The sequence below is a fragment of the Nothobranchius furzeri genome, chromosome 1 (assembly GCF_043380555.1).
Source record: "Nothobranchius furzeri strain GRZ-AD chromosome 1, NfurGRZ-RIMD1, whole genome shotgun sequence".
Classification (NCBI taxonomy): domain Eukaryota; kingdom Metazoa; phylum Chordata; class Actinopteri; order Cyprinodontiformes; family Nothobranchiidae; genus Nothobranchius; species Nothobranchius furzeri.
This window is the reverse complement of record NC_091741.1, coordinates 88,599,874-88,624,873: the sequence shown is the minus strand read 5'-3', so window position 1 is coordinate 88,624,873 and position 25,000 is coordinate 88,599,874. Positions and strand designations below refer to the sequence as shown.

The 25,000-nt window shown below is 43.3% G+C and overlaps 2 protein-coding genes across 2 annotated transcripts in view; both read left to right on the top strand.

Moving 5' to 3' along the window:
* Positions 1 to 145, top strand: part of rom1b (retinal outer segment membrane protein 1b) — a 6,064-nt gene extending 5,919 nt beyond the window's left edge. Inside the window, exon 5 of the mRNA XM_015947027.3 lies at positions 1 to 145. This exon is cut by the window's left edge and continues 604 nt beyond it. The gene's annotated coding sequence lies outside the window, so the exon portion shown is untranslated.
* Positions 146 to 2,984: 2,839 nt separating this feature from the next.
* Positions 2,985 to 25,000, top strand: part of ccdc88b (coiled-coil domain containing 88B) — an 81,308-nt gene continuing 59,292 nt past the window's right edge. Inside the window, exons 1-3 of the mRNA XM_015947043.3 lie at positions 2,985 to 3,181; positions 4,991 to 5,139; positions 14,831 to 14,939. Coding sequence (XP_015802529.3) covers positions 3,122 to 3,181; positions 4,991 to 5,139; positions 14,831 to 14,939 — 318 coding nt within the window. The 5' untranslated portion in view covers positions 2,985 to 3,121. The remainder of the gene's footprint in view (positions 3,182 to 4,990; positions 5,140 to 14,830; positions 14,940 to 25,000) is intronic.

The following is a 25,000-nucleotide window of genomic DNA, read 5'->3' as shown; positions in this document are numbered from 1 at the left end:
GTGCGCCCACACGACGCTAAAGTTTCTCCCACGTGTGTTGTTTATTCACCTCATAGCTGTAGCGTTTGCTCTAAACTGCCATGAAATGCTTGGAATTCTGTTCAACTGGCACATGAAAATATTAAAGGTAGACCTTTTTAACTGCTTTGTAGTGTCAGCTTCCTTTTGTACATGTGTCTGTAACAAACACTCATGTGGGTCAGCAAGGAGAGCTGGATTAGATGTGTGTGTGTGTAATACTGTCTGTGTGTGTGTGCGTGCATGTGCGTGTGTGTGTGATGCCCTCTATATGAAGTTGTCATCACGTCTATTCTGGCAGCTCTGAAACAATCTGATAATCCTGGAGTTGTTAATCCCAGAAGTGCTGCACCAGCTGTATTAACAAATCCCAGCAGCACGCAGGAACACACTCCTCATGCAGCAGCGTACTCATACCACACAATGGAAGCAAACTTGTGTAGCACAGTTTCTAAAAGGCTTTTCACCCTTCACAACGATTTGTTCTAGTTAAAAGTTGATCCAATGTGTGCACAACATTCCTAATAAAGATTCTATCACAGAACAAGTTCAGCTAATGTTTTATTTGGTTCCTGGCAAAGTGATGGGGATGCTTTTGACTGCTTTCAAAGGGAGGAAGAGGCTAATGAAGAGGGTAAGTTTTGGCTAAAAACGTTAATCTCTAACCCTAAAAATATTTATTTAATACATAAAAGAGGATGATAATTGTATTCATGCAGCTACAATAAACTCAGTACAAACGAATATAAATAACATTCATAGTTGCATTTTGCTGACCTCATTTATAAGTTTGCATCTATATTACGTCAGGCCCCACTCCTGCAACACAACTAAAGATTTTGACTCATAAAATCAAGAGAATGAGACAAACAATATAAGGGTCAGTTTCATACAGAAAACTGCTTTAAATAGTCTTTAACAGGGTAAATTTTGGCACTGAAGTAGGCTCTAAAATTTGACTGATCAGAATCTCTGGTTCTTCCAGACTGTGGTTTTTGCTACTTTGAATCAGCCTCCCAACTTCTGTTTGTTGCAAATGTGAGAAGAACCAACAAGTTCTTCAAAATTAAAAGTGAGAATGAGGTCAGGTAGTTCTTCAGTCTCCTACACAAGGGCAGCAGGCTATTACTAGCAATTTAAAAAAATGGATAAAAGTAGAAAATAGAGATGTGCAATTCCAAGGAAATAATGCATAAAGGACACAGACATACTAATGTGCATCTGGGTATTGCACAGGTACTGAATATTGCACTGAGTTTGGCCTGAAAAGGGATAATGCCAGTACCAGTTAAACTGAGGAGTTATACATGCTTACTGCAGAGGGGATGAAAGATCTACGATAGCATTCTGTTTTATCTGGGATGTCTCAGTCTGCCTCTGAAGGGGCTGTCCATGGTCTCCACAGTGGAATGCAGTGGGTGGGAGGGGTTTCCAAGATGGAGGTTCAGCTTCACCAGCATCCTCCTTTCACATGTCCTCAGCAGAATCTAGTTGGCAGCTCAGAACCGAGCTAGATTGTTAACTAGCTTGTTCAGTTTCTTCCTGTCTCCACCAGAGCTGCCTGCACCCCACCAGACCACAGCAGAGTGGAAAACAGAGCCAACAACAGAGAGATAAAAGGATTTTAGCAGCTGGGAATTAACTCAGAAGGACTTCAGCCTCCTCAGGAGGTGGAGGTGGCTTTGACCCTTCTTATACAGAGCATCTGTGTTGTTGGACCAGTTCAATTTGTTGTTGAGGTGAACACCCAGGTGCTTATAGGTTTCCACCACCTCAATGCCTGCTCCCTGGATGTTTACTGGTGAGTGAGGAGGAGTGTTTCTCCAGAAGTCAGTCACCATTTCCTCTGTCTTACTGGTGTTCAAGCAAAGGTGGTTCTGCTCACACAAGTCCATGATGACTGACCTGTACTCCAGGTCATTCCCCTCAGACACAAACCTGACAATGGGCAAATCATCAGAGAACTTCTGGAGGTGACAGCTGCTGGTGCTGTAGGAGATGTCCGAGGTGTAGAAGGTGAAGAGAAAAAGGTGAGAGCACTGTACCTTGTGGAGCTCCAGTAATGCGCACAGCTACCTCAGATGTACAGTTGTGCAGCCTCATGTACTGTGGCCTGTTGGTGAGGTAGTTGATGGTCCACTCAGTCAGATCTTCGTCCACTCCTGCACCCCTCATCTTCTCATCTGTTTAATTCTGCACTGTAGAATTAAACAGAGGATGAGTCTGGCAGCCCAGGCTAGTCATTATTTTCTTCCAATTAATCTTTATTTATTTTGAAAAAAAGATGACTGATTATTTTAGTACTAAGAACTAAGAAGAAAGCTTCCTCTCATGTAACCTGAATTTAATTTATGTTAAAGTTTACATATATGTATATGTGGCTGAAAGGTGCTAATAATGACACTTCAAATCTGTAGCTTAAAACTAATAAATAAAAAAAGTTGAATTTGTATAGTCTCTCTCACAAAATGTAATAGATAATGATCTCTCTGAAAAAAGACCCCCCCCCCCCCACCAAACAGGCCAGAAATTATGTAATTAAACAATTAAAAAACATAAACACGTTGTTCTATTTCTAACCACCAGGGGGCACAGTCGCACAACGTTCACACACATCTGAAGACGCTCTGGACTCAAAATACCAAACGAGAAGTCGGCCAGAAGCAAACGTGGTGTTTACAAACATAAAATAAACAAATACCTCCGATAAACCATGTAATAATAATACTGATTTATTGTCAGGCGCAGATCATTTGTCACAGCCCAAATAAACGATTTAAACCACTTATTTCATATTTTGGTGATAAAATCAATGAGTGCATGTAGGAAGACGTGTGTGGGGTGTGTTTAAAAACGCAACATGATGTTTCTGAGAATTCCGCTGCGGTTTTGCAATGAAACTAACTGACGCACACACTCATAGAGGAAGAGGAGGAGGGAGGGAGGGCCGCACACACACTCTCTCACCCATAAACACACACTTATATATATCATGTCAAACAGCTCCACTTAACTCCAAATGGAGCCTTTGGTTTTATACAAACAAAAAAGTGATAGTAATTAGGCCTCTTTTTCAGGTATTTGCGGCCCTCGGAGCGCAAATATGGACTCCGACATTCAGGAGATAATAGAGGAATTCATGGGAAGTGCGCTGGCGCAGTGGGTACGTCATTTATCATTTGTCACCTTAAATTAGAGAAAGGATTTCTCGACGCAGAGTGAGATGAATAATACAACGAGATAATAAGGAAGAGTGGAGAATCCGACCTTGCTCTGTAAAGCTCTCTTATTTTCATTCAGACGTGTTTCCAAGAACTTTAAGAGCAATCTGCTTCCTAACTCTATTCATATGAAACATCTAGGGTGAATATGTAATAAAAAAGGCAGTCCTGGTACCTTTCTGTTGTTGTGCACATAAGCCAGTCTACTTCTGCTTTTCGACAGCTTCCTTTGCCTCTAAATGACCAGCATTTTTTCTGTTGGCACTTCCGTGTCCTTGGGCTGTTTTGAAGTTAAAATGAGTCAAACTTTTTATTCAGTGATTGTAGGGATTTGGGGATGGAGTTTTGTTGCATTCTTCCACACCTGAACCTTGGAGCAGATACATTCCAGAGTTGGAGCTTTTTTTCTGGTTGGTTTTTCTAAATGATGAGTTCAGAGGTCAAGCTGAAGCTGGAAGCCCTGCTAAAGCAGGTTGTTTCTTCTCTGACCTCAGAGATTTCATCCTGCTTCTTTTGTGTTGTTGGACTTTTCAGACGAGGGAATCAATCTGCTCATCCTTACCTGATCAGCTGGTTCAGGTGAACTTTGAGACCAACAGTGTGGTTTTAGGAGGTGCAGGTGGGAGAAAACCTCAGAATCATGCAGTTTGCTTTAGTTGACGTAGCAGAAAGAGAGACCTTGGCTGCAGTCCTGGTTGGCTGCCCGTCACTGTGAAGTGCTTCCCGGTGTGAAAGCACGGCTCCCACCTGTTCAGACAGGTGCACCGACTCAAGCGGCTTCCTGTCTAAAAGCGTTTAGACCTCAACAACTCCTTCCTCCTCCTCTGTGCTCCATTTATCTGTTCTGCTTCAGTTTCTCCTCGTTTTCGCCGGTTTTCACAACAAACCTTCTTCACACACTGATCTTCTCCCATGGTCATTGGTCGAGAGGCAGGGGACACTCTGGACAGGTCTCCATCATTTGCCGTTACTGATGCCAACACGCAGGAGACATGATCAGCCAATGGCAGTTATGTACTGCAGATTTCCATGGCCGATCTCTGGACGTTTTCCACCTTATTTTCATGCTACAATGTCACTCATAACATTGGTTAATGCACAAAATTTCTGAAGATGAAGCAGTTTTTGAACTCTGAATGCACTGCTCAGTGTTAAAGCCCGTCACCTAAATAAATTTATTTTAGAGTATTAATTACGCAGATGTCATTAGTGAATGTAAAAATACGTTTAAATTAAATTCTGAAACATCAGGGCTGCTCGAGGATGTGCCTGACTTTAAATCAGCTTCATAAGAACAACTATCGGTCGATGCATAGAAAATGGTAAATATCAGCCCAATATATCGACCGACAGACCAACATATCGGTCTATCCTAGTAGAGACCTCCCACTAGTGTTCCTGCCTGAACCACATACTGTTAAATGCAGCTTCTGGTCAGCAGAGGGCTTTCCAACGTGAAAGTTGCTCAAGTTTCTGGCTCAAGAACCACAGCAGCAGGTTCAGAAGCAATGGCTTAAAGTGTGATAAATTCTTTAGTCTTGCTTCAACCAAGTTTTGAATCTGTGGGAGGAAACTGGGGTACCCAGAAAATACCCACTCATGCAAACGGAGAACATGGTAAGTCCAAGCAGAAAGGTTGCAACAGGGATTCAAGCCTGCAACCTCGCTGTGAGGCAACAGCACTACCAACTGCTGCAGTCATCCTACACATGTTTAAATAAAAAAAAAAAAAATCACAATCTGTCTTTCAGGTTCAGCTGTTTGAAGATATGGTGGGGTACCAGAACAGCATCCAGATCTACAGCCAGTACATGGAGGTGAACTCCGTTTCCCAGAATGCTCGAGAGCGATACACGAGGCTCACCAATGGGATTTTCCTCAACGAGGTCATGAGGATCATGTAAGATTATCACTGATTTTGTTTCTGCCTGAAAAGCAAACACTCTAAAAGTCTTTAGATAACCCCTTTTTACTCAACCTTTAAGATATTTAGATTAATTGAGACAAATTGAAGTAGAATAATAAAATTTAAGGGTTTGATGCAAAAACTGATGTTGGATTCGTCACCAGACCAATCAGACCATCCATCCATCGATCGTCGGAACTCGCTTTGTCCACGTGGGGTCGGGGGGGCTGGTGCCTATCTCTAGCGGTCAATGGGCAATCAGGCAGGGAACACCCTGGACAGAGAGCCAGTCCATCGCAGGGCAAGACTGAGACACACAGGACAATCAACCGCACACACACGCAGACGCACACACACACACACACACACACACACACACACACACACACACACACACCTAAGGACAATTTGGACAGCCCAATGAACCTAACAGTCATGTTTTTGGACTGTGGGAGGAAGCCGGAGGACCCGGAGAGAACCCACACATGCACAGGGAGAACATGCAAACTCCATGCAGAAAGATCCCAGGCTGGGAAGCGAACCCAGGACCTTCTCGCTGCAAGGCAACAGCTCTAACCACTGCGCCACTGCGCAGCCCCAATCAGACCATTTGAATGAAAACTTCTGATGATTTTACACTCTCCTTACCGACTAGAGTAGGACTTATTACTCAAGCCTTCATGGAGGTTTTACAAGCATGAAAACCTCCTTTCATTAGTGTATAATTTACAATAAATCATTAAAATGACCTTGTTTGCAGTTGGAGGGTTATTCTGCAGGATTAAAGTCTACGACTAACCATCCTAACGTTTCAGGTCTGTGGAACAGAATGTTTTATGGGCTTTGAGGAAGGTTTCCCAGTTAATTTCACAAGTTGGACAGGCAATTACACATCACGGGAAAAAAAAACCCTACTAATTTGCTTTCGAGAGAGGCCAACAGCCGGGATCAAACTAATAATCTTGTATTTGAGGGACAAGCGCTAACAACCTAACCAGACTGGAATAACAACAGGAATACATGATTAAAGGGGAAGTACAAATAGACTGTGGAAAAAACAAGTGGTGAGATTTATTCCTAAGTAAAGTTATAACAGTATTTTAAATTGAACGAAGCATCCAGCTAATTACAGAGACGATACCTGGTCAGACCCTTTCTGCTCTGCTGAGATAGACGAATCTGCAAGCTGTTAAAATTCACCAAATCATTTATGTAAGCTTTATTTTTTCCATTTAATTAATATTTTGTGATTCCCTATATTTGTTTTTAATTCTTTTACAGCAGAGGGTCTAAAGCTTTGCAAGGGGGGCACCTGATGGGGGCCACTGATAAAGTTGCTGCTACTACTAGTTTACCCGTTTAATTATAGATTCACTAGGATAAATACAATAAAGTTTATCTCTCACCAAATAGAATATTTACTAAGAAATCACAATGTAACCATAGAAACATTACTTGGTCTATATATTGTGTGTGGAGGTTTCTTCCTGTTAAATGGGAGTTTTCCTCTCCACTGTCGCTGCATGCTTGCTTAGTATGAGGATTGCTGTAAAGACACTGACACTAGTCAGTGACTTGATGCAGTTTGCTGGGTTCCTTATATAGGAAACTTTTTTCTGATTGGCTTAATGAACTGGGGCCTCATTTATCAAGCTTGCTTATGCACAAAACGGGATCGGAAAACTGCGTAAGCAACTTTCCACGCAAACTTTGGGATTTATGAAAGAAAACTTAGCGGAAAAAACATAAACACACACACACACACACACACACACACACACACACACACACACACCACACACACACACACACACACACACACACACACACACACACACACACACACACACACACACACACACACACACACACACACACACACACACACACACACACCCACACACACACACACACACACACACACACACACGCAGCCTGAAGCGCAGAATACGGAATGCAGAATATCAGCAGGGGGACAGATTGAGACAGACTGTTATGCGTCTGTGACAGTGTGTGTGTCCTGTCACTGTGACCCAACTGATCATGTGCCCTGGCTACTTGGACAAGGGAGATCTCCGTTTGGGCGACTGGTTAGTTCGTGACTTTCACTCGGGAGTCTGGGGATCAAATCCCGATTGGACCATTTTTTTTTATGTCCGCCACAGATCTCTCTGAAGAATTCACAGCATTGACAGCTTCAGCAACGCTGTGCCACTGCATGGATTTTCTCTTGTTTGTTTTGCAAAAGCACTTCCTTTCATTTCTCCACCTCACCCACAGGTACCTCAACTTCTGCTTCTGTGAAATTGCGCTTCTGCCTTGATCTGCCTTGATCTACTGTCGCCATCGTCATTGGCAGAGCGCTGCAACAGCCGGCTTATGTATCTGGATGAGATCCACAAGGCACTTTGCATTGACTGTTTTTGGCAGTAAGTGGGCGTGGTGAGGGCACGATGTGACTAAAATGCAGCTGAGAAACATTCTCGTTAGTCTCCGATCTATGAAGCGGAGATTGCGTGCAGCTGTGCGTACTCCATATTTGATAGATCACAAACCTACTTGACATAAGTAAATATTTTTTGCTGAGCTTAAGTACGGTTTTAGTAAGGATTCTACGCAATGTTTGTTAAGTGAGACCTCTGGACCTGTATTGGAAGAAGAAGAAGAAGACCTTTTCTATAGCACATCTCAAGATAAAAATCACAAGGCGCTTCACAAAAACAAAAAATGTAAAAATATAAAAAATAATTTAGAAAATGGTTAAAATATATATTTTAAATGAGCAAAAAATAGACAATTGTGATAAAAAAAAAGTTAAGAAAGAGAGAGAGTGAATAGGAAGGAGGGAAATCAGTGGATCCTGAGGAATGTGGAATAGGTGGGGAGAGCAGAATAAAGAGAGAGTGGTGAAGAAGGTCATACAAAAGCAACTTTGAACAAGTGAGTTTTCAGCTGCTTTTTAAAGGAGACCACTGAGTCCACTGATCTCAGACTCAGGGGGAGAGAGTTCTAGAGTCTGGGGGCCACAGCAGCAAATGATCTGTCACCTTTGGTCTTTAGCCTGGTGCTGCACAACCAGTAGGCTTTGATCACTGGACCTCAGGGACCTGCTGGGGGTGTAGGGACTAAGAAGATCACCAATGTAAGATGGTGCTTGTCCATGTAAGGCCCTATAGACCAGAACCAGGATCTTGAAATGAACCCTGAAGTTGACTGGCAGCCAATGAAGCTGGAGGAGAAGCGGGGTGATGTGGGTGTGTTTGGAGAACTTGGTCAGAAGCAGAGCACAGGCATTCTGAACCACCTGTAGACGGTTCAGGGAGGTTCTGCTCAGACACGTGAAAAGAGAGTTACAGTAGTCTAAGCGTGAGGAGATGGAATGTTTACCATGTGAAGTGCCTTGATTTGGCGCTATATAAATAAACTTGAATTGAACTGAATTTAATTAAAATTGGGGTGGCACAAAGAAAAAAAAAATGTGCAAAACAGAATTTCAGGAGTTTGATGTTTTTATAAAAAGGTTACCTGAAAAATGCATTAATGCAATAGTGATTGCTTTCACAATAATTTTTTGTGCTGCGATGGACTGTTATATAAGCATGAATAAATGTTTCAGCTGCTGTTGAGCACATCAGATTTTTTTAGGGTGATGGGAGAGCAGGCAGGACTAGGGTGGACTTTTTTGTTCTAAGACTCCAAGTTTAGCAAGAGTACAGCAGATAATAAGGGTTCACCTCGTCATTGTCATTTTCCATGCAGACTTTATGATTTAATAAAAAACTTCATGGGAAAATGTTCACAATTTTAAAGGTTGAATATGGAACAATTTAATATAACCGTATGTTTAAAAAAATACCCTTGTTTCGAGGTGTGCAGAATGAAGGTACAGTATTTTCTTTAAAAGCTTTATTTTAATAAAAAAAATCTAGGTAACACTTTAGGGAACACAAATTAACCATTAATTAGCTGCCAATTAATATGCATATTAGTGGACTACTAAGTCTGAATTAGTCATTATTAAGCTATTAATAGGTGCTTATTACCAATGCTGTAATTCTAATATTAACAGACTATAAATTAAGAGTTTTATCAAAATAAGCCATTCATAATGGTTTGTTAACTGACAGTAAATGGTTTGTTGCTGAGTAACACACATACTAATTAACTAAAATCAATATGTAGCTTTTAAAGAAGTAATTCAGGGGGAATAGTTATTCTGCAATAATAACCAAAAAGAATATGTTCTGGTTTTATGTAAATAAACACCAAACCCCACATGTTAATAGTGCCTAAACAACAATCAACCACTTGTAAGCAATAATATGTTCCCCATTCTAAAGTCAGATTTTGGTCATACCTAATTACTAGTAGTCGAGTAATAATTAACCCCTTAAAGGCAAGAATATCAGCATCCTGATCCTATTCAGTAAATCATGAAAAGAGGGGGTTCTGCACACATTTTGTCAGTCGTCTCGACTGAATTACTTCTTTAAAAGCCACATATTGATTTGAGCTGCTTACTATGTGTGTTAATCAGCAGCAAACCATTTACTTTCAGTTAACAAACCATTATGAATGGCTTATTTTGATAAAACTCTTCATTTATGGCCTGTTAATATTAGAAGTACGGTATTAGTAATAAGCTGTTAATAAGTGCTTAATAATGACTAGTTCAGACTTAGTAGTCCACTAATATGTATATTAATTGGCAGCTAATTAATGGTTAAGTTGTGTTACCTAAACTAAAGTGTTACCAAAATCAAATATTTATTTTGACAGGCACAACACTGGGTTTATATTTATATACTAGCCACTAGAGGGCACCATTGCGGGTTGCCAAACAGTCCGCTCGCCACAGCAAGGCTGTGGAAAGTGACGGACTCGGCAAGTGAACCAGCTGCTTCTGAGCCCAGAATATGTCGTTATCCTTCTCAGAAGTGGAGCGACCAAAAAAAAAAAAAAAAAAAAAATCTAAACCCAGAGTGAGTTTAGGTGAAGCCTGCAAGAGATGGACCCAAATAAAACATTTTACGTATCAACAGTGAACCTGGTATCCCAACGTCTGGAAACCTTGTTGTATTGTTGCAACTACAACCTCACTAGATGTCGCTTTGGTGTTTGTGTTCATATTCAACCTTTAAGCAACCTGGCGTTAGCACATTTTGGAGACAGAGAAGCTGGTGAGGGGATGAAATGATGAATTGAAGACAGATTTTCAGACATGCAGATGCGTACATCCAAAATGAGAAACCTTAATGAAATGATATTGTTTTTAAGATATAACAACATTTAAATGTACGTCTTCAAATTACTTATGGGAGCATTAATTATCTGACCCACGACAGCGCATCTGTTGTAAATCAAACTGCCAGCTATAAACCTATCTGGTTTCTGTAAAAACCAGCTCAAACCAGCAGGAATTAGCCAACAGGCAGGCTGATTTTTATTGATGCAATGAAAAATACATGTAATTTCCTGTCTAAAGCCCCTTGAATGTTTTGGTTTAATGTTATATAGTTTGTAAAAACTAATGACATTGTTTGACTGTGAGACATTTGTACATTTTAGGACTGCAAAAATGATATTTCTTAGAGCAATAAGGGTATCATGTAATGACATTCAGGTATTTGTAAGTTCAATTCAATTCAATTCAAGTTTATTTATATAGCGCCAAATCACGACAAGAGTCGTCTCAAGGCACTTCACATAATAAAAATTCCAATTCAGGTCAGTTCATTAAGCCAATCAGAAATAATGTTTCCTATATAAGGAACCCAGCAAATTGCATCAAGTCACTGACTAGTGTCAGTGACTTTACAGCAATCCTCATACCAAGCAAGCATAAAGGGACAGTGGAGAGGGAAACTCCCTTTTAACAGGAAGAAACCTCCAGAGAATCCTGGCTCAGTATAAGCAGCCATCCTCCACGACTCACTGGGGATCGAGAAGACAGAGCACACACACACGCACACACACACACACACACACACACACACACACACACACACACACACACACACACACACACACACACACACACACACACACACACACACACACACACACACACACACACACACACACACACACACACACACACACACACACACAGATAAGTAATGTGTCTACAGTTATATTGTGATGTCTTAGTAAATATTGTATTTGGTGAAAGATAAACTTTATTGTATTTATCCTAGTGGATCTATAATTAAATGGATAAACTAGTAGTAGCACATCCAACGTCAAGGAAAGCAAAAAGTTATTATCAGGAGAGGGAGAATGTTTAAGTGGTTAGCAGCAGTGTGCTAGTCGATGGCCCCCTCCATGAGGCCACCACAGCTCAGCAGAACGTCATTGTCGCTTCTTCTGGGGAGAAAAACACTTACAGAGAAAATAAAGTTAACAGCTGAAATTGCACAAAATAGTACAGTTAAAGAGCAGACTGTAGAAGAAAGCAGTAGAGTGTGAGAAGTGGTCAGTGTATCCTCCAGCAGTCTAAGCCTATAGCAGCATAACTACAGGTTGTATTTGTTTTCTCATATAGTTATTTTGTTAAAAAGTTAAATAATGTGATATCACACTAATGTTATGTGCATGGGTAAAAACAGCTGTCTGAATTCAGAACATCACGTGTTTTTCTAGACATTTATCTTACGGCGTGTTTTAACCTCAAGCTTCATCTGAAATTCATTCATGCACATGAGATATTTAACTATACTCCTGGTTTTATACCTGCGTCATTCGTTTGACCTGATAGAGAGGAATAATGTCAGAGTGACCCGTCCACCACAAAAACACTATAAGTAAAAACAAATATGTACCGAGAGTGAGGAACTGGTGACAAAATGGATCTGATTCTCAGAAATGCATCAAATAAACACACACAGAACATCTGGGCTAATGCTGTTTTCTTGGGACGATTGGAACAGTTTCTTTTTATACATAAAAATGTCCTGAATAGATGACTCCCATGTGAATGCCTACGACATCTCTTCTTCTTCCGGCTCTTGGAGAGTACAGACGCTTTTATCGTTCTCTCCTCCCCATCTTATCCTAAGACTCTTTGTCTGTCTTTGGGTGTACGGCGCTTCTGCATTTTTTCTGTAAACTGGAAATTATTAAAAATGGACCTGGTCAGTTGGTCTCTCAACGCGATTGACACGATTTTTTCAACGATAGGAACGGGAGAACAGGCTCCCGGATGCCCCTCTGGGACAGAGCCAGCTGGGCATACCATGGACTCCTGGAAACAGTGGAACCTGATCTGCCTCTCTCAACTGTCTGTAGAGGATTCTGAAGACGTGTGGATATTTGTGGTGTTGGTGTCAGGTTTCCTGCTTTTTGGCCTGAGCAGTTACCTGGCTTACCGGAAAATTAATGAGCTGTCGAGGAATATTGGCTCAATCCTGGAGCTCAGGGATGGATTACACCGCGCTGTGAATGCACAAACTCATATAATTGTCGAGATGAGTCGTAAGCCTGGAACTTTGGCTGAGATTCAGACTCTGGCACAGAAGGTGGATTCAATCAAGGAGCGAGTTGACGGGCCAGCGCGGATTGGGATAGATTAATTACGCCATTATTGGATTTAGAGGGGTTGAGGACCAACAGAACTTTAAGACAGAGAGGAAATTTTCTCTGTCTGGCCCCAAAACAAGTTCTTATCTGAACCTGGTGCCCTTGAGCCTGTGAGGCTGAAGCGATTACTCCCCGTCAAAAGAAATGTGGAATGCTGCCGTCGCCATGGCAACTCTGTCTCCCTATCCTAGCCTGGGCGGGACTGCAACCAGTGAAGGCCATTGAATCGTTCCAGGAGTCACTGTGCTCTCTAAACCCTACGACCTCCCTCTCCTGTCCAAACGGAGGTAATGAGCGCTGCTTATCGTGGCTGCATGCACTGATGTGTGGAAAGTCCCCAAACCTACCTCCCACCTAGTGGACACTTATGTTGTGTAATGTCTGAAGTTTGTTGCATTTCTGTCTGAGGTGTTTTTTGCATAGCAAAGCTGCCATCCCTGTGGAGGGTAACTCTGAATTGCCTTTTTTCCCTCCACCTGACTCAATCCTCACATATAAACCCTCTTATCTCTATTAAGGTAGCGCAATTTCCTCAAACTCAACGGCAATAAAACTGAACTTCTTCTAGTTGGCACTAGCTCCACCCTCTCAACATCTGACAGCTTTTCTTTAACTATTGACAGCGCCATAGTCTCCCCCTCACCTCACGTCAAGAGTCTGGGTGTCATTCTCGACAGCTCACTTTCTTTTCAGGCTCACATTAATAACTTAATTCGGTCAGCATACTTCCACCTACGTTCCATAAACCGTCTCCGTCCCTCACTGACCCCTCACACTGCCGCCATTCTCGTCCACAGCCTCGCCACCTCCCGTATCGGCTATTGCAGTTCACTTCTTTATGGTCTCCCCAACAAACTCCTTCATAAACTGCAACTGGTCCAGAATTCAGCAGCCCGTATTATCACCAGAACCCCTTCCTTTCACCACATCACCCCGGTTCTCCAGCACCTTCACTGGCTCCCAGTTAGATTCAGGTCCATCTTCAAAATTCTCCTTCATACCTTCAAAGCAATCCACAACCTCTCTCCTCCATATATCTCAGACCTTATAAGTATTCACACCCCATCCCGTTCACTCAGATCTTCTTCTTCCATCCATTTTGCGGTTCCTTCTGCCCGTCTCGCTACCATGGGGAGCAGAGCTTTCAGCCGCTCTGCTCCTCGACTCTGGAACTCACTTCCCCCAGACATCAGGAACATCGACAGTTTCACCCTTTTCAAAACAAAACTCAAAACACATGTTTAAATCTGCCTACAACCTCTGATTTTATTGAACTGTTTCTCTCTTTGTTTTTTCTTCTTTGGGTTTTATTATTGTTTTATTGTATTTTATTACGTGTTTTGTGTAAAGTGACCTTGGGTGTCCTGAAAGGCGCTTTTAAATAAAATGTATTATTATTATTATTATAACTCGGGTTGCGAATGACCACAATCACCAAGTCTTGTCACGTGTCTATGCCTGTGTGTATGTCTGATCTCAGAATTGTGTGTACTGAAACTCTAGTTTCCCTCTGGGATTAATAAAGTATCTTTGAATTGAATTGAATTGAATGAACTGATGTTAACATGCTAAAAGGGCTGATGATGAACACCGTGCCCTCCTCTCAGCCTGGGAGAGTTGAAAGCATGGCGGCAGAATCTTAATGCTCTTTCTCCGTGCATAAAACATGATGTAACATTCATCACACCCCCATTCAAAACCTCATATTCTTCTGCAGTGTCAGAGAAAGGATGGCATTAATGCACTGCCCACTAATTCACAGTAAATCATGAAAAGAGGGGGTTCTGCACACATTTTGTCAGTCGTCTCGACTGAATTTCTTATCTTCTTGTTCAAATTTCTGCAGGAGAAAACCTTTTGTCTGCTATCAGGCAAGACAAGATCTTAGTATTTGCAGAGCGGCTGATTAATTTGGTTTGACCTGAGCCGTGTTATTTCAGCAAATAAATTCTTGCAGCTTGCTTCTCGGGCTCATTAAGATTTCATCACTCTGTTTAAATGAACTGTTGCATAAGAGTTTCTCGTCTGGAGAGACGTGATGCTGGGCTGTTTGATCAAGCTGCACAATTCAAACCAGCTTTTTTCACCCTTCTCCCTGTTTGTACAGAGACCCGAACCCCAAGGTGGAACGACTGTACGACAGCGAGAGAGATGACCACATGCTGAGAGTTCAGAACTTCTCCATTTTGAATCGACACCTCAGGGCTTTTTATCAGGTAGGGGGAGGCCTCGGAGGGGAAGAGAGTGAGAGATTAAGGTTTTAGATTGAATCATCAGGAGGGAAATCAAAAATAATTTGATAAGAGTCAACAGAGAATTGGGGTATTCTCAAGAGTTTCCACTTTTAGATGAGTAAAAGCTGTTGAAAATAAAGATTTTAAAGGTGTAGAACACTGAAAGACCATTTTTTAATTGATTCTTTCTGATTATATTCAATCACTCTGAGTTTTCCACACAGGCTGAACATGTAAATAGTCTCCTACTTGCTTTAGCTTGATAGAAAACAGGCAGAAAACAGCAGAGAACATCTCAACAAGTAGAAGCAAACTGTTAGCATTAGCAATTCCACCACACAGCAGAACTCCTTCAGGCTTTTTATGTGTTGAGATCAAACATCATTATCCAATCAGAGGCGAGATGCTCAAATATCAGGAAATAAGAGTCTGAATCCTGCCGTCTGAAGCGGCTTTCTCCTCCAGCTGAGTTCTCCGTACTGATTCAGAAGCTTCTGGGCTTTTTCTCCCCAGTGTACGACTTACAAGGCGTTTCATTCTTACTAGAGACCACTGCAAATATATTGATTAAATGAGTGTTCACTCATACTTCTAATTCTTTTGTACTTAGGGGACAGACAAATAAATACTATTTCTTTTATATGGTATGCTGATTCACTTTTTAGATTCCATATATCCGTCGTCGTCTTCCTCCGCTTATTCGGGTCCGGGTCGTGGGGGCAGCATCCCAACTAGGGAGCTCCAGACTGTCCTCTCCCCGGCCAACTCCGCTAGCTCCTCCGGCAAGACCCCAAGGTGTTCCCGGGCCAGATTGGAGATGTAACCTCTCCAACGTGTCCTGGGTCGACCCGGGGGCCTCCTGCCGGCAGGACATGCCCGAAACACCTCCCCAGGGAGGCCTCCAGGAGGCATCCTGACCAGATGCCCAAACTACCTCAACTGACTCCTTTCGATCCGGAGGAGCAGTGGTTCTACTCCGAGTCCCTCCCGAATGTCCGAGCTCCTCACCCTATCTCTAAAGGTTGGTTTATGCTTGACGCGTCCGCAAGGTCTGCACGGCTCCGCGTGGCGAAATTGCGTCATTTTAACAACCACGCCCCTCCACCGCATATCCGCACGGCCCAAAATTTCCGCAACGCGCACCTAGGAAAATTTCTAACCACGCGGACGGACGGACACAGAAAAACATGGCGGACCGGCAAGAACTAGTATGGCAGATGTTCGTAAATACAGACATTTGTATGATTCAGCTCTCAGAGATCACCGGGATCAACATGTTGTTAATAATTCTTGGAGAGAAATAGCTCACACTGTCGGAAAAGACGAGGATGCTATTAAAAATGCTGAAATGTCATGTTGTAAACAGTAATTACTACTTCTACTACGGTGTAGTGTTGGATGCATGCCGTAGAGCTTCATGCTGCCCCGTTCAGTTTGGGAGAATATTGGCTCACCGCAGAGACGAGCCGCACGAACCATAAACGCTGCGAGTTGTGAAGCGCGTTCCATCCGCGAGCCGCATCACCGCGCGGAAAGTGAATGCGTCAAGCATAAACCAAGCTTAAGGCTGAGCCCGGCCTCCCTATGGAGGAAACTCATTTCGGCTGCTTGTATCCGCGATCTCGTTCTTTTTGTCATTACCCAAAGCTCATGACCATAGTTGAGGATTGGGACGTAGATTGACCGGTAAATCGAGAGCCTGGCTTTCTGGCTCAGCTCCCTCTTCACCATGACAGATCGGCTCAGCGTCCACATCACTGCCGACGCTGAACCAATCCGCCTGTCGATCTCCCCATCCCTCCTACCCTCACTCGTGAACAAGACCCAGAGATTCTTAAACTCCTCCACTTGAGGTAGGACCTCTCCCCCGACCCAATGTTGGCAAGCCACCCTTTCCCGGTCGAGAACCATGGTCTCAGATTTGGAGGTGCTGATCCTCATCCCAGCCGCTTCACATTAGGCCGTGAACCTACCCAGCAAGAGCCGAAGGTCAGAGCTGGATGAAGCTAGGAGGACCACATCTTCCGCAAAAAGCAGACACGAGATTCTCCTGCCACCAAACCCGACACACTCCACACCAGGACTGCGCCTAGAAATTCTATCCATAAAGGTAATGAACAGAACCGGTGACAAAGGGCAGCCCTGGTGGAGTCCAACCCTTACCGGGAACAGGTCCGACTTACTACCGGCTATGCGGACCAAACTCACGCTCTTCTGGTAAAGGGACTGAATGGCCCTTAACAGAAAGCTACCCACCCCATTCTCCTGGAGCATACCCCACAGGGTGCCCCTGGGGACACGGTCATAAGCCTTCTCCAAATCCACAAAACACAAGTGGATTGGTTGGGCAAACTCCCATGCCCCCTCCATCGCCCTTGCAAGGGTATAGAGCTTGTCCACAGTTCCACGGCCAGGACGAAAACCACATTGCTCCTCCTCAATCTGAGATTCAACTATCGATCGGACCCTCCTCTCTAGTACCTTGGAGTAGACCTTTCCAGGGAGGCTGAGGAGTGTGATCCCCCTATAGTTGGAACACACCTTCAGGTCACCCTTCTTAAAGATGGGGACCACTACCCTGGTCTGCCACTCCCTAGGAACTGCCCCCGATGACCACGCAATGTTGCAGAGACGTGTCAACCACGACAGCCCTACAACATCCATAGCCTTGAGATACCCAGGGCGAATCTCATCCGTCCCCGGGGCTCCGCCGCTGTGTAGTTGTTTGACTACCTCAGCACCTTCTGCCCCCGAGATTGGACAGTCCATCCTCAGGTCTCCCGGCTCTGGCTCCTCCTCAGAATGCATGTAGGTGGGAGTGAGGAGCTCCTCAATGTATTCCTTCCACCGTCCGACTATAGCCCCAGTTGATGTCAGCAGATCTCCATCCCCACTGTAAACAGTGTGAGCGAGTTGCTGCCTTCCTCTTCTGAGGCGCCGGACAGTTTGCCAGAACCTCTTTGGAGCCGATCGATAGTCTTTCTCCATGGCCTCACCAAACTCCTCCCACACCCGAGATTTTGCCTCGGCAACTGCCACTGCTGCACCCCGCTTGGCTATCCGGTACCTGTCTGCTGCCTGTAGGCCTCCTTCTTCAGCCTGATGGCTCCCCGAACCTCTGGTGTCCACCAGTGGGTACGGGGGTTGCCACCACGACTGGCACCGGCCACCTTGCGACCACAGCTAGAAACAGCTGCCTCAACAATCGCAGAGTGGAACAAGGCCCACTCGGAGTCCATGTCCCCCACTGCTCTCGGGACGCGGTCAAAGCTCTGCCAGAGGTGGGAGTTGAAGAACGTCTTGATAGGTTCTTCTGCCAGGCGTTCCCAGCAGACCCTCACTATGAATTTGGGTCTGCCAGGTCTACACGGCATCTTCCCCTGCCATCTGATCCAACTCACCACCAGGTGGTGATCAGTTGACAGCTCCGCTCGTCTCTTCACTCGGGTGTCCAAAACAAATGGCCGCAGGTCAGATGATACGACTACAAAGTCTATCATCGACCTGTGACCTAGGCTGCCCTGGTACCAAGTGCACCGATGGGCATCCTTATGTTCAAACATGGTGTTCGTTATGGCCAAACTGCAGCTCGCACAGAAGTCCAATAACGAAACACCACTCGAGTTCAGATCAGGCGGGCCGTTCCTCCTAATCACACCCCTCCAGCTCATGCTGTCATTGTCCACGTGAGCATTGAAGTCCCCCAGCAGGACAATGGAGTCCTCTGATGGAGCACTATCTAGCACTCGCCCCAGGGACTCCAAAAAGGGTGGGTACTCTGAACTGATATTTGGCCCATGAGCACAAACAACAGTCAGAACCCGTTCCCCAACCTGAAGGCGCAAGGAAGCTACCCTCTCGTCCCCTGGGGTAAACCCCAACACACAGGCAGAGAGTCTTGGGGCTACCAAAAAGCCAACCCCAGCCCTCCACCTCTCACTCAGAACAACTCCAGCAAAGGGGAGTATCCACCCCCTCTCAAGGACTTGGGTTCCAGAGCCAATGCTATGTGCTGACGTGAGTCCGACCATATCTAGCCGGTACCGCTCAACCTCTGCCACAAGCTCCTGCTCCTTCCCCGCCAGCGAGGTGACGTTCCATGTCCCAAAAACCAGTTTCCTTTTCCGGGGATCTGACCGCCAAGGCTCCCGCCTCGGTCTGCCACCCGATCCACACTGCACCGGACCCTTCATGTTCCTCCTGTGGGTGGTGGGTCCACAGTTGGATGAGCCCATGTATCCAGTTTGGGCTGGGCCCGGCCAGGCCCCATGGGCGAAAGCCCGGCCACCAGGCGCTCGCTCACGGGCCCCAACCCCAGGCCTGGCTCCAGGGTGGGACCCCGGTAACCCTCCGGGCTGGGTACTCTGACTCTTTGAATTTAACTCCATGAAAGATCCTCTGAACTTCCATATATGTATATCATATATATATATATATATATATATATATATATATATATATATATATACGATTCCATATATTCATTCATTCAAATTTTCATTTATTTAGACATCTGAAGTCTAATCTGTAAATAATCCCAGTGTTGGCGTAACAAAAGCAAACTTGTCACATGCATCTCCTGGAAAATGTAGAATATTTTTCAAAGAAAAACAAAGTCCAGTGTAAAGCATGAGGTTTGTTCACATGCAGCCAAATGTCACATTGTTTGTAATTACCATTGTGTCAATCAGATGGCCCCATGCAATGTGACAAACGTGTGTCAACAGTGGTAGACCTCAGAATAATGGTCATGCTGCTTTGTTCCCTAAGTCCAACAGAGCTTAAAGGCTTACTGTCCCTCCTTTGATTTTATAGCCAGCAGCATCACTGCTCTCCTCCTCTCAGTGCTCTAATCAGCCTGTTTTCAGCTGCTAGATTATTTCAGCCCCAGTCCTGCAAAGTCTTGGACTTTTATTCTGCAGGAATAACAAACTTCTTTGTGCTGTAAAGAAGCTTTAAGGTTTGAGAAATTCTGTGATTAGTGAATTTTTTAGTCTCCCGGTTTCAAAGAGCACAAACATGTCAATAAAAATTTTTTTTCCAAGTTTTATTTTCACATTTGTGAATAACGCCTAGAATTCGATTTTTCCATCCAGCTGACCGAGTCACATGTGAGGCTGATGTTTTTCAACTATAGTTGCTTGAATGTAAAGAGTAACATTGTAATACGTTGCCATGTTAAAAGTAAATGTGTATTACTCTTTACATTATAGCTACTGGTTTAGTAAAACCAGTTGACATAACTTTAAATAAAGGTTCATTTTTTTAGTGTAGCTAGTAGATAAAAAGTCATTTGTCCCAGAATGAAGTTTGGTGAAACAAACTGTCATGGTCTGCATTGTGTTCTCCATCCCTCTCTAGGTTCCCCTTATGTGTCTCCTTGTGTTCTCCATCCCTCTCTAGGTTCCCCTTATGTGTCTCCTTGTGTTCTCCATCCCTCTCTAGGTTCCCCTTATGTGTCTCCTTGTCTGCATCCCCCCTCAGGTGCCTCCCTGTGGTCCCCAACCCCCTCCAGGTTCTCTCCAGGTTTCCCTTAGTCACTTTTCTGATCGTTAGTTTTCTGTTATAGCAGATTGTCTAGTTTCGTTTCTCCCTTTAGGTATTATCCTCCCCTGTCTTCCAGTGTTTATGGTTCTATTACTCCTAGGTCATTAGTTTTATTATCTTTAGTTCTCCAGTGTCTTATTTCTACAGTGTTAAGTTATTTAGTTTAGTAGCCTTGTTTAACAGGTTTTAGTTGGGGCTTTTCTCACCTGCCCTGTTCTGCTCCTCCTCTTGTTTATTAACATCACCTGTGCCCAATCCTCCTAATCACCCGGCCCCTGAGTGTGCAGCCCTGTCCTGTCCTGTCCAAATCCACCCTTTGTAGGGGTCGGTATCCTTTTCCCACAATGCAAGTGTTGTCCCAGTTCATTATTGTTCCGTTCGCAGTGATCGGTGATGGCTGCTTTCAGTTGAGCTTTTTCTGGAATTTCGGTTTTTTTTTTGTTTTATTTTTTTACCAAAGTCTCTTGCCCACTAAGATGAATGTTTATTTCTAAACAGAGTGAGATTATTCAGAAAATAAAATTTTAGGTAAAATTAAGAGTAGTTTACCCCTCACAGGCTTCCATTAACTCCATATTCCCTCAACGGAGCCGAGCTGCTCATAAAAAACTGTGCTGTAAGTGACCCAGTTTCATCATGGCTGATATTAACTTAAAGTTTACGTTAGCCGAAGGACTAGCTAGTGGTGACTTGTTGTTTGGATGGATGGATTTCCCAGCATGACATACTTTTTTTAGACATTTAGAAAATTAAATAAATGAAATAATTATGGTTTAGGGTTTACAGGTAAAGTATTATTAATAAAATAAATAAGAAAATATATATAAAAGAAAAGTTGGGTGTATTATAGAAACACCATAACTGAAGCAGATTGTGGTACAGGGGTTCATATAATGTTCACTTCCACGGAGTGTTAGTTGTGCTGAACGGATAGATATGTGCTGGCATAATGCTGCAGCAGATATTTTAACACGGCGGGAACTTGGTCATCTATAAATATTAGTGGGGACATGTCCCCGGTGTCCCTGGCTAAAATTATGCCTATGCCTCTAAATATTTAAGAAAAATGTATTTTTCCTTCCTTCTTGCATGTTTTTGCTAGAGCTAAACAACTTCCTCCTTTTGGTTTTAATGCTAGGCTACACATCTGCCTCATTTAGCTTAAAGATCCATTAGATTTTCACAGAGTAGAAATTTTTGTGTTTTAATGAAGTTTTCTTTGTTAGCTGCAAACCCTGAATGGATAATGCTGATAGAAGTTAAGCCATTACATTAAGACAAAGTGTTAAACTTGTCTCTCAGTGATAAAGGAACTCATTCTAACTTCGATATGAGCTCTGTTTGTTGCTTTGAACAGCCCTATTTACCTTCTTCAGTAATTCTTGCAGAGACATTTTTATAAACGCTGCAGCGTGATTACTTTTGGGGGGGGGGGGGGTTGAAATGACTCAGAGCTTACAATAAGCAGAAAAGTCCAGGAAAAGCACACAGGCACATCCCTCTAAAACATAACTGGAGGACAGACCACATGGGCGATGGGGGGTGGGGGGGTGGAGGATGGAGAAGTGATGCCTTGCTTTAAGGTGGCATAAATAGAAGACAAGATGAAGCTCAACTATCAGTTGTAACACATGAATATTTTGCCGGGAGATATTGTATAAAGTCTGAAGTGTGTGCGGGGGTGTGACGGAGCATTTGCACCAAAGAGGAGATGAAACACAAAATTTCCATCCTCAGTAGACACGTCCTTGCTTATTATCAGGCAAATGGAGTGAGAAAAAGTGGAAGAATTGCAGGCAGAATACATTTTTTAGCTGCATCTGTGGTTAAAACTGGAGAATAAAAGTCTCAAACAGCTCTGGGTATCACGCATTTCACAATGCATGGTTGGTGCCTGTAGCGTTTCAGGAAATGACACAATCCTCTCCCTGGAGGATGATTCAAAAGCCTGTGTTCTCCACTCAGATAGCATTCCCCAGCACCAGTCAGGTGGACTGAGCATGCACCGCCTAGCTTGTCACACAGCATAAGAACACGAGCCTACAAGGTTTCACTTCCTCATTTACAATGACGCACTAATGTCCCTTGAAAGCTCCGGGCTTCTGAGGACAGTCAATGGGAAGCTCACTTTGGTCACACCAGATTTTCTCCAGGTGAGCCCAGAAGTGACTCTGGACGTTTAGCTCCACACAGGTCACAGTTTTGCCTCTCACACACGCTTGTTTGCTGTATAAAAGTCTGGGTGAATCAATGAGGAGAGTGTTGAAAGCTTAATCAGCAGCAGCAGCAGCAGCAGGGTGAAGCATGGCTTCGTTTTCTCTCTCATGACCTAAGCTCATCCATGACATCAGCCGAGCTAATTGTACACGTTCTTGAGTGAAAGCAGAGCGCTTCTACAGCAGGAACCAGTGCTGGACTGACCATAGGGCATAGCGGGCAACTGCCCACTGGGCCGACCCTTTCATCTTTTATGGGCCGGTGTCTGTCTTTTTTTTTTTTTTCCTGGCCTCTAGTTGTTGCGGACAACTTGCCCGCGCCGCCCCACGCGACGCCTCGTAAAAGTTGGTGGATTGGCCAATTGGTAATAATACACTCTGGGCTGGACCAATAGCCAGAGGTCTGATGCACCCGCCAGTTGTTTGTGAATCTCAGTAAACAGACAGACGAGCTTAACAAAATGGAGAACACAAAACGGAAAGGAGGAGCGGAGAAAATTCGACTAAAAAAGAAACTGGCCCTTCAGGCTGATGCTGGCACATGTGTTAAAATCTCACAGTTGTTTGGTAGTGAAGGTTCAAGTAAAATCCATTTAGGAAGTGATGGAGCCTCAGCCCAGCTACAGGTTGGAGAAGAAAAGAGGGAGGAGGAGGAGAAACCCGAGCCGGTGTTGTGCCATAAATTGACTCGCTGCCAAAAAATGATTAGCCACCGCGGGATCGCGCACGGTTAGGTAATTGCATTTCTAGACAAAATTCCCCAGGATTTCGCCCTAAAACTCAGCATATCTAGCAATATGGACATTCAGAAAGCAAAGATAACCTCTTCCGGTACTTAAACAGATGTTTATCGCGGATATTAGTGTGGCAGTGTTTGTGGCACCCTGCGCGGGAGCACGAGGACGTGCTTGTGGAAAGAGGGAGGAAGATGTGGCAGTGTGAGCATCCACAATGTCCTGATTGATCATGCGCCCTGGCTACTTAGCCAAGGAGATGTGTCTTTGGCTGACTGGTTAGAGCGTATGACTTTCACCTGGGAGTCTGGGGATTGAATCCCGCCCGGGCACTCCTTTCTGCACCTTGCCACATTAGTTTTTCCAGTTCGGAAGTTGTTTTAAGTGTTGCTATTTGTCTTAAACATTCACAATGAGGATATATTAATCCCTTTTGCAATATTTGCGATTGAAAGATGGTTTGTGCCACAAACTTTGTGGTAAGAACTGGCTTTCTTTATGTTACAGCCTTGATACTAAAAAAATAAATAAACAATGTAAAATGGCACCCTGTATTGAATGTAAACGTTGTATAAATGGAAATAAACAATTCTCCAGCGATTTAATTTTTTCCCCTTCCTTTCTTTAGTCCACTTGACATGGAGCCACAGTTAACTAGTTTGGGGCACATTTTTACTTGAAAAAAAGTATTTAAAATGATCAAGCTTTGGCTTTAATGACACTGTGTAGGTTACTATCTATACATTATGTTGCTCTATTTAAAAGTAACAAGATAAAAGCACTTCAGCACATAAAATTAAGATTGTCACTTGCCAAATAGACTACACCCTCCCGTTTACCTATAAGAAATGCCTCAAAATATCTTTAAATTCTTTATTGATGATTTAATTGTAGACAACTAAAATGGCATTTTACTTGCCAAAAAGTGATTGAATCGCTAAGATGGAGGCTAAAATTGACCAAATAAGGGTTTTATGTATTATCTGTTGATGTTACTGTACTCATACTGCCTACTGTGTCATCAAAAACACCCCAAAAATGGCACAAAAAAAAAAAGATAATTTCCCTTGCCAAAAATTGATTACAGTGTCCTGGTCACCTGTAAAGGGTTACATTTACCTAAATATTACTTTATTTATTATCTCTTGATGTTATTAGTGCCATCACAGGATGCCGGTGTCTTTCACATTCATAAACACTTCAAAAATGGCAACAAATGATCATTTCCCTTGCCAAAAATTGATTACAGTGTCCTGGTCACGTGTAAAGGGTTAAATTGACCTAAATATTACCTTATTTATTATCTCTTGATGTTATTATTGCCATCACAGGATGCTGGGTGTCTTCCACATTCATAAACACAGAGTCCTGGTCACCCATAAAGGCTTAAATTGGCATGAATATTACTTCATTTATTATGATGCTGGGTGTGTTCCACAATCATATTCGAATAAACATGAAAATATTCTGTCCGAATATCTGTTTCTTGTTATAAATATAACAGCTAGAAGGATTTACAGTTAAAATAGGAGAAACACGTGACTCC